The sequence below is a fragment of the Anguilla anguilla genome, chromosome 9 (genome assembly GCF_013347855.1).
Source record: "Anguilla anguilla isolate fAngAng1 chromosome 9, fAngAng1.pri, whole genome shotgun sequence".
Classification (NCBI taxonomy): Eukaryota; Metazoa; Chordata; class Actinopteri; order Anguilliformes; family Anguillidae; genus Anguilla; species Anguilla anguilla.
Genome location: NC_049209.1, coordinates 43,783,934 through 43,801,812, shown reverse-complemented (window position 1 = coordinate 43,801,812; position 17,879 = coordinate 43,783,934). Strand labels below are relative to the sequence as shown.

General features: G+C 45.8%; 1 protein-coding gene and 1 long non-coding RNA gene across 4 annotated transcripts in view; one reads left to right on the top strand and one right to left on the bottom strand.

Moving 5' to 3' along the window:
• Positions 1 to 3,830: 3,830 nt before the first annotated feature.
• LOC118235617 (vacuole membrane protein 1-like) overlaps positions 3,831 to 17,879 on the bottom strand; it is a 64,488-nt gene continuing 50,439 nt past the window's right edge. For all 3 annotated transcript variants that reach the window (XM_035433142.1, XM_035433140.1, XM_035433141.1), the window contains 2 exons: positions 6,026 to 6,128; positions 3,831 to 4,844 (listed from right to left, as the gene is read on the bottom strand). In XM_035433142.1, the coding sequence (XP_035289033.1) occupies positions 4,701 to 4,844; positions 6,026 to 6,128 (247 nt within the window). In that variant the 3' untranslated portion in view covers positions 3,831 to 4,700. The remainder of the gene's footprint in view (positions 4,845 to 6,025; positions 6,129 to 17,879) is intronic.
• On the top strand, positions 6,736 to 17,254 carry LOC118235619. The gene is made up of 2 exons (XR_004766889.1): positions 6,736 to 8,068; positions 17,020 to 17,254. It is a non-coding gene; the product is annotated as an uncharacterized LOC118235619 (long non-coding RNA).

Genomic DNA, 17,879 nt, shown 5'->3' with positions numbered 1-17,879 from the left:
GCGTCTCAGAATAGGAGCGGTGAGCCTGAGTCAGTTCTACCTTTGAAATCAAACTCGGACCTACTATTGATCCGCGCTCTTACTTTGACACAATGCATACGGGCCCTGACCTACAGGCTACACACACACGTGATCCACTGCCGCAGATACCCCATGACCACATGGGTTTTGAACTTGTATATGGGACGCAAGCTGAATAAATTTCTGGGTTTCTCTGTGGTTCACATTGACAGGAAACCAGTGTATTATAAACCCTTACAAACCCTTGTCTGATGCCAAAGTGCTTCCACTGCCGGGAGTATTAGAATCTGTAATAAATAAATAAATGAATCGAGACTACACAATAAAACATAACTTCCGCAAACCACAGGATCGTCCCTTTTGTACTTCCCAGCTTTTCGCTAAATGGCAGGGCTTTCAGTGGCGAAGTCACAATGCGCATAGCTGTGCTGCGCGCGCCGCGGCCGCTCAGCTGCGGGTGGGACGGGCGGCATTCCTGCCAGGACAGCATGAATCGGGCAGTTGTGGAGACCTTAATGGGCTGCCCGTCACCAATCACGCGAGGCTTCTCGGAACGGAATCTCATTTAAACGGAGCTCCCGTGCAAACTGCCACCTCGTCATCCGAATACTATGCGCGAACAACAGGGCGGATAATGTCGCGCGTCGGTTTCCGCTATGATCTCAGCGCTGAAAACGGCCGCGTCGCGCGTCCGTTATCTCGCGGAACACTGCGGTCGAACCCGCTCGAAGGCAAACATTACCTCACGAGCGTTTTCCCCCGAGCAAACATCAACAGGCTAGCGGGACACGTCACGTTTCGCTTCACACACAAATGTGCTGTCGTCTGATTGGTTTGACTCCCCCCATGTGACCTACCTGTACAAATTATAGATGAGCGTGCAGTGAGTCCCATCATTTACTGGCTTTGTTTACCCAAGAATGACTACGGAACACGTGAGGCCACACCTGAAATGGATCCCAGGGTGATGTAAAGGAGGATTTTGTTCACCAACACCCATTGGCACACCTGGTTATTCGTTGGGTACAGACCTGCTTTGTGGATCAGACCTACAATTTTTGGATGCTGAATTTGATGTGGGATTTATTTTGTTGTGTCGGGCGAGGTGCAGTAGATGAGGCTCCACATTTGCTTGAGTTAGATTGTGTTCCTTTGCTAACCACTGGAGCTAATGTGAAAAAATGGGTCACGCACTTACTGTATTTCTCCCACAGAGCACTGATTACAGGAACATAATTGCAGTTTTTGCTTCTGCTTGCACCGTTTAAGTGAGTACAGTGTGTGTATGTGTGCGTGTGTTTGTGAGAGAGAGAGAGAGAGAGAGAGAGACAGAGAGAGAGAGGGAGTGTGTGTGTGTGTGTGTGTGTGTGTGTGTGTGAGAGAGAGTGTGCCTCAGATACAGCCTCTTAGAGCATTGCTCCCACAGTCCAAACAAAGGGCTGGTGAAGTGAGAATTCTGCTGTGGATCCTCTGGGTTTTCGTGGGTGTAGTGCAGTCACGGGTCGTTGCCAGGCAAGAAATAACACAACAGGGTCCCCAAAGCTGGAGTGTAACTCTTTATTTTAGCAAGAAGGAAAACACATGCACACACGGTGACACACGCACACACGCTTACACAGTCAATTTTCATACAGTGTCGGAGGGAGCTTCCTTGTGGAACAGGACATCCCAAAATGGCCAAGAAAAACACACTCCCGAGACTGGCAGGCAAAACAGCCATTCCACAGTTATTCAAAGTTTTCTTTTCCTTAAATTCAAATATAAATTGAAAAAAAAAAAAAAAAAAGTTTCCCATCAGGACTTGCCAGAAACATTACCTTCTCCCCAAGTCATTTCTCCAAAGGTAACTCACCCCGGCTGGGCTGTTTTACGACCTCAGAAAGCAGGACAAAGGGTCTCCTCAAGGGCCAGAGTAATACCATTACAGAGAGAAGCCCCCAAACAAAAAATAGCTTAAATAAAAAAAATAATAAAAATGAGCTCAAATAAATAAAATAAAAAACGGAAAAACCCAAACAGATATTGGGCAACAGTAAAGGAAGGACTCTGAGATAATAGGGAAGTGCACAATAGCCTACGTGTGCTACTGCGTAACACACCAGCCCCTGTGTCACAATAGATATGTTGCAATAAGGTGCGCTTTCTCCATTCAGGAAATTCGAGCCGACCAAGCCAAGCTTACGCCAACAGATAAGCCCATTTCTCAGCACAGTAATGACACAATTGGGAAAAGCAGGAGGAGGTATTTCAGCGGTATAGATGCTTGCGTGCACCCCCCCACACACACACACATGCTGACACGCACGCACGCACACACACACATGCTCACACGCATGCACACACACACACACGTGCCCACATGCGCACTCGCACGTACATGCACACACGCACGGACGCAGGAACCGAAAACAAATTGGATCAAAGTACCCAAAAAAAAAAAGAAAAGAAAAAAAAAAAACTCTGGCTGGCCAGTTTTACAGTGTCAGCCATTAAATTGATTTACATGTCGAGGAAAAGGAGAACCATACGCTGGGTTGGAACACTTAAACACTTAAAAATGGGAACTGACGTCACGATAAGAAGAAAAAAAAGGGGGGGGAAAAACTACAATAAAAAAAAAAAAAAAAACAGGATGCTGGGTCAGATGAAGAAGCCCAAAATGTCGGACAGCCTACAGACTGTTGTCGCCATGCAATGTAACAGCCAACACCAGTCTGATAAGCTATCTGACAGAATGGGAGAGCGGGGGGGGACAATGCCTAGGTGTAGGGGCGCCGGGTTCAGACCCCACAAAGCGCGGGTTGGAAAAGCGGCGGTTGGCTTTCACTTACCGGAGCCTATTCATCTAAGCCAGGCCGCCTGGCCCTCGCCGGTTAATGCGCGCTCTAAACAAACGGCTGCTGCCAGAGAACTGAAAAGCTTTCGCATGCCACCCGGAGTTCGAATTAATGGAGAGCGTTCTCTGATACTCACCACCCGCCCGCCCGCCCGCACCCGCCCCCGCCCCCCGCCCCCACCCCCTTCCCCTTCGCTAAGGCTCTTCCCGCGAGCGGAGCGACTGGGTTCATCTGAGGTAAAGGAAACCTAGAGCCCTGAAAGAAATCCCTGCCACTCCGGCTGCAGCGGCGGCGGCGGCGGCGGCCAGCTCCCAGCATACCACAGCGAGCGCGGTGCCGGGAAACATTTCACAAGCAATTATGAGGAAGAGAGGAGGAGGGGGGGGGGGGAAGAAAAAAAACATAAAAATCTTGGAACCCCTCTCGGTTCGCAGGCATACGTTTCCCACAAGCACGAGAGACAGAGAGAGAGTGAGATTAAAGAGATGACATCACAATGTGTACAGTAAGTTGCCTCCTGTTATGGAAATGCAGAGCGTCGGGCTTGCATACACTTAAGGTTTGGACCGAGATTATGGTCATTAGCTAAATGAATATACACATATATGTTCTGCGCAAGTATATTCAGCCTCCAAATGTACAGGCAGAGATAGCGTATACTCGCACTGGACAGGTTGAATCAGCGCTAACCTGGCGAAAAGCAGAGAGGACATCCATTGTGACATCACCACACCCACCATTTTTCTGCACCAACTTCAGAACAATGGGAAAATCAACGGACGCCTTCTCTTCACTTCAAATTCAATGGAAATCGGGGTCAAAATACTAGACAGCACAATAATCCATTCAGTCTTTCTCCATCTTAAAAGGAGAGCGCGAAGAATATAAACATCACATTTGGATTTCTGCTTTGATTTCCTCGCTTTCTACTGGCCTTCACAAAAACACAATAAAACCAGACAAGGAAGCTACTAAATGATTCATGGCGGTTTATAAAGTCTGACCAAAAAGTTCAGTCTAAACGTATTGAATAAAAATGACATCAATAGCATTATGTACAGTTATAAATGAGTACAAATGAGTTACAGTAGTCATTCATTTTTCCTTCATTTCTATTGTTGTCCCCATACATTCAGAAGCATAAATCTATATTTTCAAACCCCCCAAATGATTATTTACAGGATGTACAATCAAACTACTACCACTTCTATCCGTTTTGATATTGCTATTCTTCAGGAACACACAAATTATCTGAATATTACAGCTAAAACGAGAAAAGAACACTAAAACTGTCCCCCGAAAGTATGCCCGCATCACTGTTACAGTACACACACAGAAACGAAAAGCAGCCTCAGCGATCAGCACAACGACACACTATTAAGTCCATTAAATAAATCAAGTCTACTTAGCGAGAATTCTGCTCCCTTCCGTGGAAGCCGGCCCGCAGCGTGTTGCATAACGGCTCGCAACAACAAGTATTAGCGCCAGCAACAAGCTTCCCAGCCGCCGCCGACGAGCGGCTCAGCGCCCGAGACGGTATTTATATTATTACACTTGAGAATCTTCGCAACACACCCACTAGAGTACCTTTCAAAAACAGCGGAACAATGGGCGAGCGCATAAAGGCATTCGGCAATAAATTATGCCCCAAAACACTGTCAACCAAAAACCAGCAGTACTACCAAAGGAAAAAAAGAAAATATACATTTGCCCACATTTTAAACAGTGCTAGTTTTGTCATGTGCATTAATTGATACATGGACAAGGAAGCAGTAATCCCCCCCCCCCCCCACACTTCTGTTTCTTTTCAAATGAGGAGTGGAAATGAATTCAGTCTTAGCATCACTTTGTTTTCTCTTCAGAGTACTGTTTCTGCTGGAGGCGCTTGGCACAGCTCTGTGCCATGGAGTTAATGATAGAACAAACGAAATAACACACCATGATGATCACCACCTTCTCGAACACCCAGGACAGCCAGTTCTCCCCCTGTCAAGTGGGAACAAAGAGACCTCCGGTCACCACACGCACTCTCTCTCTCTCTCACGCACACACGCACACGCACACACACACTCTTTCTCTCTCTCTCTCTCTCTCTCTCTCTCTCACACACCCTGCTCACTGAGGCTGTTGAAGCTTTCAGTACAGTTAGAAATCAAAAAATGATAAAATTACTAAAATTTAAAAAGAAATACCCCAGCTGTTTTTTTTTTGTTGCAAATTGTAAGAAACTGGAACCGATATTAAGTAGTTTCTTTTAAAAAATTATTACTATTTCCCTTCCCTCTCTTACATACAGGAATATTTTAATTTTGAAAGTTAATCATCCTGCATTTCCCCTTCAACTTTAGTGGTGGTGCTGGGGGGGGGGGGGTCATATTACCAGAAACAGCATTGTTCTGAAGAGCCTAAACGCCTTGTTTCCCAACTCCGGTCCTGTTTTGGTTTTATTTGTAATTTTTACCAAAAAAAAATTTGCCTGAATATTTCCTTTGGGATATGGCCACACTTCCCACAGACACAGGTAGCTGTCCTTTTGTTTCAGACGGAGTTTTCTTCACTGGCAGTAGCTTCACAGCCCTTGATAAGAGCACTCTCTCTCCCTCTCTCCCCCCTCTCTCTCTCCCTCCCTCCCTCTCTCTCTCTCTCTCTCTCTCTCTCTCTCCCCCCCGTGAGCCCTGGCAGAGCGGAGCGGCACGTGGGAGTCTCTGTCTCCGTCAGCGACTCGCAGACTGCTGAGCGTATGACTCAGCAACCTCAGCGCCGACCCCGCGTCTGCCCTGCTCCCGCTCCCGCTCCCGCACCCCCCCCGGCCCGGGCCCCCGTCCCGCTCCCGCTCCCGCACCCCCCCGGCCCGGGCCCCCGTCCCGCTCCCGCACACCCCCCGGCCCGGGCCCCCGTCCGGCTCCCGCCCCGGGGACACGCTCGCACGTTATTAAACATAACAGCCGCGCGGAAGCACCGACCGGCCGCCGGACCGACCCGCCCGCGCGCACGTGAACCGCTGAACGCTTCCGAAGGAGCCCCTTAAAGAAGCTCCCTGTGTAAACGGGTACAAAAGCTACACGGGAGGCTGACGGCATGACAATAATTAAAGATAAGGTCCACAGTGGAAGTGAAGTGAGGGGAGGAAGAGGAAGAGGAAGCGGGCGGCGGCGCCCGATGCTTACCGTGGGGAATCCCTCGCCTGCCTGGTGGTGCAGCTTGGCCCTCTGAGCCTCCAGGTACTCCCTGAAGGGCTTCTGAAGAGAGGCCCCCAGTACGGGGACGGCGCTGGGGGGCCAACAGCCGGGGGAGAGAGGGAGGGAGGGAGGGAGGGAGAGAGAGAGGGAGAGAGAAAGAGAGAGAGAGAAAAAACACGCGCACAAAGCAAGTTACATCAACACTACTTACCATTCAGAGACTGAGACGGCAACAAAGAAATCATGCCGTGCTCACCCCCCCCCCCCCCCTCACCGTACAGCTCTCTACAATTAACACATGAAGTACCGGTCCTCCCCTCAGAGCGAGCGAGGCGAAGAGGGAGGGAGGGATCGAGCGAGCGAGGGATGCAGGACCGAGCAGCGGAACAGTTCATCCCAGGGGAGAGGAATTTAGAGGAAAGAAAAAAAAAAGAAAAAAGAAAAGAAAAGAAAAAATAAGTACAAGATGTACTGAGAGCTACGTTTCCTAAGCGCCTCAGAGAAGGAAAAAAAAAAAAAAAAACAAAGAGGAGAAAACAGGGAGAAAAAAAAAAGTTGGCGGTCTGCTGGCGGAGCACGCACGTCCCCTGCAGTGCTCCTCTACAGCGCAGGGAGAGAAATGAATGACTTCTCAGAACTCTCACATTTATCACCGGCGGTTCCTGTAAGAACTGGTTTCGACCAATTAATGAGGAAGTGAGTCGTACTTGTGTCATCACTGGCTGAGCGAGGGACCGCCCTGCCCTCTTGAAAGGAAAAAAGGCGGTGTGTTCGAATAAGACAGCCCATATTAGGAAAGCCTTTGGAAGATTCAGCCCCCCCCCCCCCACCTCACTCTTCGAAAAAAAAAAAAAGAAAAAGAAAAAAATTGCACTGGCACACTGAGTGGCCCATCCCTCCCCAGTCAGGAGTTAGTGATTAATCTCAGAACAAATACAATACTATGGACCTTCACTTCAGTCTCTGTATCATCACAACCATTAATAAAAGCATTCCAATAGTAATATGTCTATCGTGCACACTGAAAAAAAACATCCTTCGAGGCTCCAGATTTATGTTATTTTTTTTTTTTACTATGAACTACATACTGCATATCTGCCATGTGCAACTCATATCTCACGTACTGTTGGTCTGTCGTTCTGTTTGTTCCCTGGCTAAGGAGGCTCCTTTCCATTACACAAGGCTGTTCTCGCAGGGCAAACGTGCGAGTCACCCCTCCCCATAAGGTATTGCTGTTAGCACGGACGACAGACAACCGCCACACAAAAAACATTAAACGGCCACCTAATTGCTGACCGGGTGACGATACAGCAAACATCCACACACGAAACAAAGTCGCCCTACAGAAATCAGGACATGTCCATAGTGAGTCACCTGACTACATTATGGAATGGCGGTACTGTAAGATATAAGAAAATAAAAAAAGTTATAGATTTCTTCCACGCCCCCGAAAATTCCCTGAGCTCAACTTCTCCCTACAACCGATCCAGCCATTTTCTTTTTTTTTTTTTTTAAAAGCAGCATGTATGGAACTATCTTCTTGGCTTGTTTGTGAGTAACCCTATTCTTCATGATAAAGTTTTTCACATGAACATAGTAAGATTTAATCACCCAGTCATGAAAAGAAATTAACAAAAGCTAAACCACAAACGTCTTGAGTTTCAGTGATAGCGGGAATTAAATATCTCGCGAAATGAGTCGACTTTCAGTGAGTAAGAGCGAGTCATGGTCCAGGAGTTTCAAAGAGAACACTAACCGCCAGAACCCACAGTTAACGGCAAGTCTTCAGAGGCTGAAGATTGCTCCTTTTTGTTTGTTTGCTGTTTTTTATTTGTCAAAAAATTGGCACCGGAAATGTCCAAAACATTCAGATGAAGAACCTCACTGGCACTGGCTGGATTCTGCTTGTGGTTCCATCTCGCTTGAATTCTTCCACCTTCAGTTATCAAAACGCATGCCTTGGACACAGGAGCCATACAGTGTGGCAAAACAATTTCTCTGCCTTCTACGCTCAGAGCAATAATGAAAAATGTGAGTACCTGTAATGTTTTTAATTTGTGGAATGTAAATGGTTGTTAATGCATGTACTAACGTTCAGAAATAAATCCCAATGCTTAAGTGAAGATTCTGCCCCTCCCCCTTCCTTTGCTTGATGATTTGTGCAATGCTTAAATAAAATGTGCTTTTTTTCCATTTTTATGTAATCTCTGCTGTTATTTTGACCTTTCAAATCTCAATAACAATTAAAGGCCCAAAAAATGACTAAATTGTTACTATTAAATAGCTAAAGGTGAGTGGGAAACCCTGCTGACTTCTTAAAAAAAAAAAAAAAAAAAAATCCAAACTCTACTTAAGCCCTTCTACCACTGTGAAAATCTCATAATACTCACAACATAACGGAAAAAATGCAAATCCTCAAAAAAATGTTTCAAAAAGTGCCTAAAAAGGAACTAACTCTTGTCCCTGGGGTGTTACCCTATAGGTACAGTACATATAATTGTACCTCTTGCCAGTAAAGGTATGTTCATTTGTACATTTTATGCTTGTAAAAGGTACTTATTAGATTACTGTACTTCCTAGGTACATTTGGGAAGTTTTATCTCTAAAGATAAAACAAAAATGTACCTCCACTGTACCTTTCTTTGTGAGAGTGAAGAAAATGAGCAAAAGACAAGATAAAAGCAGTATCACCCCTAATGGGGAAACAGAAATGACCCATTTTTATTTAATACAGAGCTAAAAGTATACACTAAAACCCAGAACAGAGTACTAAATTGATAATGATACATATAATAATATAAAAATGCAACTAATATAATTTTAGCTGAAATTGATTTAGTACAGCAGAGGATGTTTCCCTAAGGGAAACAATGGGGAAAATAAATTGTGGCAAAACATATGTTTACTGGAGATAAAAGCACTATACTTATTTATTTGCCAGATTTTTTAACAAATATAATACAGATTTATTAATGAAATGCACATATAAGCTTACATAGATTTTACTTAGCTATATGCGATAACAAACAGCATAACATATATACTATATCTCATATGGTTTACTAATGAATAATCAATGAATCCAACAAATAAAAAAGATACTATTTGTATTCTGTAATTCTCTAGTATTTGTGGGTGTGAAATACATTAGAGCATGTGTTTCACACAGTAAAAGAGTGATGCATTATAGCTGTCAAAAATGAGATCATGAATTTCTTCAATTCAACAGAAACAAATAAGAATCACTCAAACACATTTCAAAAACTACAAAAAACTACAAAAAAAAACAACTAGAAAACATGGTTACTTTTTCAGAAAAAAATTATCTCAATACATACAATTCAAAAGATAAAGGCAATATGCAATTTGTGCCAATCAATTAGAAGATAATATTTGTAAATTTCAATATCTAGAAGACATTACATACACAAAAATTCCTGAGATAAGGAATTGGATTCCTCTATATTTTATATGTGAATTCTGTGTAATGCCCTATTAATATTTTCCTAAAGCTGGATACAGGCTGTGGTTTTCTCAAAAGACTTTAAAAAAAGGCTTCATGGTCAATCAATCCCACATGAACCTCAACACAGAACCATGTCTGGCGAACTATATCATATATCAGAACATCATAAATATGTAACAGTCATTGTACTTGGTGTTCCATGTTATGGCTTCATAAAAAATGAAATGTACTGCGAATAACTAAATACTTTTACTTGTGTTCCACTTATACCTCTGTGTTTTTATCAAAAGGCGCACAATGACCATAATTCAATAGACAACATGAAGAGGAACTCGAAGTTAAAATAGATCAGGAGCACAGCTGAAAGACTTGATGGCTTTTCCAGCGCAAAATGCTAAGTTTTGAGTTTTCAACAGACGATGATGAAAGACTGGAATTTACCAGACAATAATGGCAACACAAGCAGGGAAAAAAATTCACAGATCATCCAAGTAGACCACTTCTAGGTAAATACACTTTAAATAATGTTAAATCTTTACGAGCAAGGATCTACGTAGAATTAATAAAATTGAACACCTAAAAAAAGAAACTGGCCGCATTTACGTTGGGATGTACACACATGTACACAAAATACTACGTTGATCCCCCAAGGGAAACAACACAAACAATTACAAACCCAAACGTTCCTTGCTCAAAGTATGTATCCACATCTATCCGTGCCAGTCTAGTGTCTCATATGTCTCAGAAATATGCTGAGGTCGCATGTTCCTAAATCCAAAATATCAGAAACATGCCTGGAGAATGGCGTGGGCGGTGGGTGGGTGCGGCTGGGGGGGGGGGTCTTTATTCAGCAGATATGTCTGACTGCTGAGCGTCCTGTGTGCTCATCTGGTGTCTTAGGTCAGCCTTGAGAAGGGATAGGTGACTCAGTACAGGGGGGGTGGGGTGGGGTGGGGTGGGGGGGGGTCAGGCCTCGTATTCCGTTTCCCAGACCTGGCGCCGACTTGGCCGGCCCCCGGGTTCCGCACACGTCCGCAGACGCGCTCGTAAAAAAACGGAGGAGGACCAAGAACGTTAGAGAACCCAGAAAAACCCCCGCTCCGCCGAGACGAACCGCGGGCCGCCGGGGACCCTGGGGCCCCCACGGGGGAGCCACGCCGCTGACAGAACCGCACGCGCCGGCACACGAGCCGAGGCCGGCCGACACGGAGGCCCGAGGCCTTCTCGCACGCGCGCCGTTCCAGTCGCCCCGGTTACGCGCCCCCCGGAACGAATCGCGCGCTGTGGGTCGGTCTGAGCATCGCCGCCCCCCCTCATCCTCACACGACGGTGCTCCTGCAGGAGCTCTGATCAAGAACCGGGGGGGGGGGGGGGAAACAACCCCTCGTGCCATCAGCAGAGGTTTTTGTTTTTTGGAGGGAAAATATCACAGAGCGGGTTCCCCCATCCTCAACCCCCCCACCCCCTACGCTGCAGGCTCTTCAAAGGGTTAAAATCGTCGCAGACGTCAACGGCTCGAATTTTAATGAGCCATCATTTCCTGCTGCTGTAAAAAAAAAAAAAAAAAAATAGATTGTCACATTTTTTAACCGTTCATTTCCTTAAGACCAAATTCCACTGGCGATGAGTCAGAATGGACCTTTGACTTAGCCAGGGCAGAAGCGGCCTCACACGCCTAACCAAACCGCCCACGAGGACCAAGGACGGCACACAATCACACACACGAAAAAAAACAACCCGCCAGGTTCCGACGGTCAGTGGCTGCTTGGCTCTGCCGGTCACAACCAGAACACAGAAAACTCAAGACCAAACCAAAAAAAGTCAAATCCAACCCACAGACCTTATGACACAGAAACAATCTAACCAGGCACAAGAAAAAAAAGAGACCTAGTTGTTCCTCTTTTATTTTTGCTGTCAAAGGACAGCAGTCCGTCAAGTCCCCCCCCCCCCCCCCCCAGCACAGGCTGTATAAATTTCACACGTCACAGAGACCAAAAAAAACATTAAACAGACATCAGCAATCACACCTGCATTAGGTGGACTGTAGCATAAGATCTCGTGATCTTGGGTGCACACCAAATGATTTCATTGTGCATTTTAAACACCCATAAAACAATATTCCCCACCGGCTTTATTATCAGATTAAATTACATGTGGCATAGGTTTTATGCGATTTCTACACGGCGAACTGAGATTACATTTAAGCTTTTTTTTAAACAGAAGGCAGAGGCTGCGGAAGTAATGAACACCATGAGTTAGTGTGATTTACGGGCAGACCACCTCCCCTCACTCACTGCTCAGTTACTCGTGTTCCTAACGTGAAATTGACAGCGTGTGGCTAAAGCTTCAATCCATACATCCTCTTTCAGTTTAAACACGTCTTTTAGTGAATGAAACACGGCCAAAATGAGTGACTCTTACAAGGACACAAAACCTTAAAGAAAGTGTTTGTTTGGATGCGCCAAGCAGTTATAAACCAGCATAATGTCACAGTCATTTCCTTGGCATGGACTAGGTACAGCAGAACCAACTGTGTTCAATTCCGATACTTTCAAACTTAGTTTTTTTTTGAAAACCTGAAAATTTATTTCAGGTCACAACTGCGTGTAACACTGTGTGTAATACAGTGCTTTCCAAAATGATCTACACCTTCAAAAATGAACAATGCAGGCCATACAAAATAAACATGAGGTAAACATTTTGAGGTACGCTCCAGAAGCATACCTCAGAAATCAACCGAGGAACGGTTAGCTCGCCACAAAATTGCTGTTCTGCAGCGGCCATCTCCTGACTTAAACCCCATCCAGAGTCTGAGGTTTGAATTGAAGAGGACAGTCCACACGTACCCCCCCCACAATACGTTCAGAAATCTCATAAAACACTACAGAAGATGACTCAATAGAGTTATCCCCGGGAAGGAACGGTGCAGAAAAAACAATGGTGTGAATAGTTTTAACACTTATCGTTTTGGGAAATTAAATTATTACTTGTTAAAAAAGCTTTTTCCTCAGTGAAATGAAATAAAACAACAGAAATATATATTTTGCATAAAATACTCATAAATGTTATGCTATAATTATATCATAAAATATAATTAATTACTATTAGCATTATTTCAAATAACCAATAACTCATCTTTATGAAGGGTGCCAATAATTTTGGAGGGAAATGCATGTATAAGAAACGCAGTGAGGAAACAACGGAATTCTTGTTTGCAGGAATTCTGGAATTCCGGAGTCAGGCTGAGTTCTATGCATTACATGGGGCCAGGGGCGGAATTTGGGCGGGGAATTACAGGAACACGCAGAGAACATAATCGGCTTGAACTCAACTCACGTGAGCTTTCGTCTGAGGAGGAGATGAAACACGGTTATAAACGCAGCTGCAAACCGTACGCACCTAAACGTCTGGGTGATTTTTTTTTTCCGGTTAAAAAAACAAAACAAAAAACAGACATTTTTCAGGGAGCAGCCCCACGGGACCTTACGAGAATTTACGAATTTCCCTCTTGTAAAAAAAAAAAACAAAAATAAAAGCTGATTTACAACTTCTGATTTAAAGGTGAGGTAAACGGGGAAGTAAATTCAGAGCGTCTTAAAGTCCCAGGCTGCTGCACCTGGGATTATTATGTGCCAGGGCTGATCCCAAGGGTTCATCGGTAGGCTTCCCGGTGACATCACCGTAAAAACACGAGGCCCGTCCCGGACGGAGCTCCCGCAACCGATGAGCCAATCAGATCACGCTGCCGGGGCCATCTGTTAGCGAGGGGTCAGGCCATCAACCTTCTCACAACACCATAGAAATAAACAAAGAAGGGGAAAGGGTGTGGGGGGTATGGGAGGGGTGGAGTGAGATCATTTTTTTATTGGGGGGGATGACTCCTCTGTTCAGGTCTGCTGGGAATCGGCCAGCCCAGCGCTACCCTTGGGTGCCCACTGCCAGGAAGGGAGAAGCAATTATACCAGCGTGTCACAGCGGCCTGTCACAGCACTCACATAAAGCACGGTCTGTGTGAGACAGGAGCGGGGGGGGGGGGGGGTGTGCTGTGTGATCGGGCTCGAACCCGCGCTCCAGCTAGGCAGGAGGCCGTGGTGACTACTGGAGAGGGAGCCAGGGTGTGTGTGTGTGTGTGTGAGAGAGAGAAAGAAAGAGTGGGTGTGTGCCTGTGTGTGAGTTGTGTATACGTGTATGTGTGCGAAAGAAAGAATGTATGTGTGTGTGTGAGAGAGATAAAGAGTATGTGTTTAACAGAGAGAGAGGGAGGGAGAGAGAGACAGAAAGTGTGTGTACGCTACTTTGTGAGAGACGGAGAAAGATAAAGAGATCGTGTGTGTGAAAGGGAGGCTGCGCGCGCGTTTGTGTGTGTGTGTGTGCGCAGACGTGCGTCGCCGTTTGTGAGGGAGGATGTGAGGACGTGAGGAGCTTCAGCCGTTTGTCTCGGGGAGGTCGTCTGGTGCCCTCTGCACCAATCCCCCGCGACCGCAGAGTCGCCCGAAATGACTCAGCATCCGCACCTGACGGTCCACACGTACCTCGGCGTACCGCGCGCGGCGCTGCGAGTCACACGGCGCAGATCCCCGGCCTTCCGTCACCGCGCGGTCACCAGCGGCAACACAAACCGTGCGCTACAAAAAAAAAACCCCAGTGGGGAGGGCGCCAGGTACAGAGACACCTGCCGAGCGCCGGCACCTTTCCCTTTCAGACACCCGCGCGCTCGCGTAACCTCCCGCTCACCGCATCGGCCGAAACTGCCGAAACCCACACGCTCTGCGAGGCTCCCCTCGGCAGCGCGCCGCTTAGCAGCGTCCGCGGTGCGGCGGGCGCCCAGAGATCAAGAGCGCGCCCCAAATTCACGGCGAAAGCGTGCCCTCCCCACTAAACGTTTCACACGTCAGATACCCCCGACACAAGCGTTTTATTTTACGGACGCTTCTCGCCTTTTCGTTCAACGTACAGTAACAGATATCCGGACGTTTATTATTGTACGGAAGCTTCTGGCCTTTCTTTCGCTCGACGTACAGTAGCGCGGTTTCCGCCCCAGAGAGGAGCGCGGTCTCACTGCAGGCAGGAGGCGGCATCCGTGCAAAAATGACTGCAAACCTGCGCGTTCTGTTTTAAATGGAGGCTCTTACACCCACAAGTCTCCATCTTGAAGAACGGACGTAGAACAACAACAAAAAATTACTGGAAGAGTCTATACTAAGGAAATCCAAAAGACAGAGTTGCTTGGCTCGGCACACGTTGAGAGAGCAGAGGATCTCACTCGAACTAATTTTAGATACCCTCCTGTTTATGGCGGCTAACTGGGATCAAAGTCACAGCTCTCACATGACAATCTTGATTATATTTTATTACATTTTTTAGGGGATAACTTCCTAAGTCTGTGAATTTCAAATTATGATTCTTAAAAATGTGAAGCCACAGAGACTGAACGACATAGAAAATTCAAAGAGAAATACATTTAGATGCGACAAAGAAACTTAAATGTATTAATGAATTTTTATGCAATTTTTAGAATTTTAAAGTAGTATAAATATTTAAGGTTACATTTTATGATATAAGGGTGTATTATTGTAATTATTTTTTTATATTAATAAATACTCCCATATCCCAAAATAAAAAGTTAAACAGAATTACATTTTTTTTATAAAAACAGTCCATCATGTGCCTTAGTGATTAAAAGTCCGTTACTTTCTGAAATATTTGAGATTAGCCAAAATTACTGCCCACATAGACCTTATAAACACTGCCTATGAGGGCTATGCACCTACGTTTATATTTGCATCGGATATTCAAATTGGCCGTAACATTTCATCGCTACAAGCTGCCGTCGCTATGATGAGGTTGATTTTAGAGGGACATTGTGTTCTCGTGATATGAGTAAACGCGACTCACGACAAACGACCGTGACATCATTACAAGTTTGTTTAGCTCGGGCCAAAGAGTCGTACGGGCCAGACCGAGTGACACATCCACCAATGGGCGGGTCAGGTCCGACGAACAGGTTTCACCGCCGCCGACATCACAGCCCATAATGCAAAGTCAATATGCGCAGAGCCGGTGGCTAATTAACGGGCTCCATCACTGCGGCCACGCTCAGGTGTGCGTTCTGAGCAGCAATGACACAGCTAGAGTTGGGCAATGTTTAGACTGGCACAACAATATAATGTATCAACAGAAAATCTGACTGGGGGAGGGGGGGGGGGGGGGGGGGATATTCATTGAAGTCAAAAGAAGAATGGGATATGCGCTTTTGCATCATGTGTAAGCAACAGCAAATATTTTTCTCAGCTTCCTGAGGAAAAAAATAAAAAAACCTCATAAATGACTGATATGAGCACAGGCCTTTACTGCCCTGTCAGAAATGGCCGAACAGACAAAAGGAGCGGGCTACGGCTGTTTTTTTTAGGGACGCTGAGGGGAAGGAAGAGCGAAGAGACGAAAACAAATGTGTCAGAGCGGAACGGGGGCAGGAGGCCGTCCAGCTGACGGACCCCCCCGAGGACCGAGAGAGCACAGCTTCGGGAAAGTCTGAGGGCGGGCTGAACCCCGTCGTCCCGCTTAGACTCGTTTCTCAAACGCAACACAACACCTACTCTCCCCAACCTTCGCCAACAGCCACAACGGCTTTTCTGTTGAGGTCCCCTTGCACACGCATCACGAACTAATCTTGTTTTTATTCCAGCCTTCTATCAATAAATCCTATGTTCTTTGGATTGCTTCTACAAAGAGCGCGGTAGCTCGTTGAGATAAGTCCTCCGGTTTCCCAGCAAACAGCAGCAGCAGCTGTCTCAAACGTTGCTCAGCTCGGGCAGGAAATTCGGGTGCAATCAAGAGGGACCAAAGAAGAAGAGGAAGAAGAAGAAGAAGAAGGGAAGACGATGACAAGGGGAAAAAGGTCAACCCGTAATGGGCCCGCGTCGAATACGAGCGCCTCTTAACGCAACGGGTCGAAGTCAACCTTTCCTCTCCTTTCCCCCCCCCCTCAGCTCCGCAAGCTGAGACACGGTTCTCACCGCACACGGGCGGGCAGGTCAAAGCCACCATTGTGAGGGAGGCCGTTGCTCAGGTGACTGTTGCCGTAAACCCGGGCTTACTCAGCCGTGAGTAATACGGACCGATCCCCAGCGGCAGCCGGTTCACAATAACCTCTTTCCCCTGCTTCCCGCGTTCGCAGGGAGCCGCTGGCTCGCTCCCCTCCGAGACGTAACCGTTAGCAGGGACACTAAAGTACCCATGACCAAACTCATTAACTGTGGTATGGGCAGTGAAGAAGCAGCTCGCAAAAATAGCATTCGACCAAATTGATTCGCTCCCCATTCGATTTTTTTTTTTTGCTCATCTAGGACCAATAGCAGAGGAGGTGTACGCTGTTTACACGCAAATCGCATTTTTTCGCCTGGCAGGAGCAGACATCTCCAGGGACAGATTTGTTCCACCAATATTTTGACAGGTACTGTACCAAGAATAACTCAGAACCTTCTAATGCTCACGCTCTCTCTCTTTCTCCACACAGGAACGGCGCATGCTGTAAGGAACACATTCTTATCAAAAAATAAATGCGTCTGATTTTGTTTTGTTGCTGATAATGGTATCTCCTCAGCTACAGATCACAATCCACAGTGAGCCCCTGCATGGAGAAATCAGCCTTTTTTGCTTGCCTTACCCATCACTAAATTAATTTGCATATTCACTTCAAATGTCAGAAAACATCTGCAAACTAATGCATTGAAATAAAAAGCTTTGACCTATGTCCTGCCTTATGACTCAAATATTTAAAATAAATGTAAAATATGACACTCATTTCTATCCCATGTAACCATTTAGAAATGCTCTCAATTTGTTATATGAACTAAGAACGAGAGCTGATTTGAAACCCTTTCAAGATTTTGTAATTTACTTCAGGCTATCCAACGGTCATGCAAAGCCTACACTTCACAGCACCACTCCCCCTCTTCCTCTGTAGACTGAAACAAGACACATTTTCAAAATGTGCCGTTACAACCAATCTGTGAGACAAAAAGCTTTGTAAAAACAAAAATCTGTAAAACAAAAAATTGCTTAAATAAAAAAACAAAACAAAAACAAACCACAAACTTACATTACATTACATTACAAGCATTTAGCAGACACTCTTATCCAGAGCGACTTACACAACTTTTTACATAGCAAAAAAAAAAAAAACCTCAAACTTATAGATAAGATGCCAATATTGTCTACACATAGCTGGTTTGTGTGTAACCACATGGGATTGAATTTGTATCTACTTTAGTTGTGAGCTAACCTGATGCTAAGCAAAACTTGGGAACTACAGTGGTTAGGAGGACACCAAGTGAGGCGGAGTGCACTTTGATACAGCAACACACTTAAAGGCAA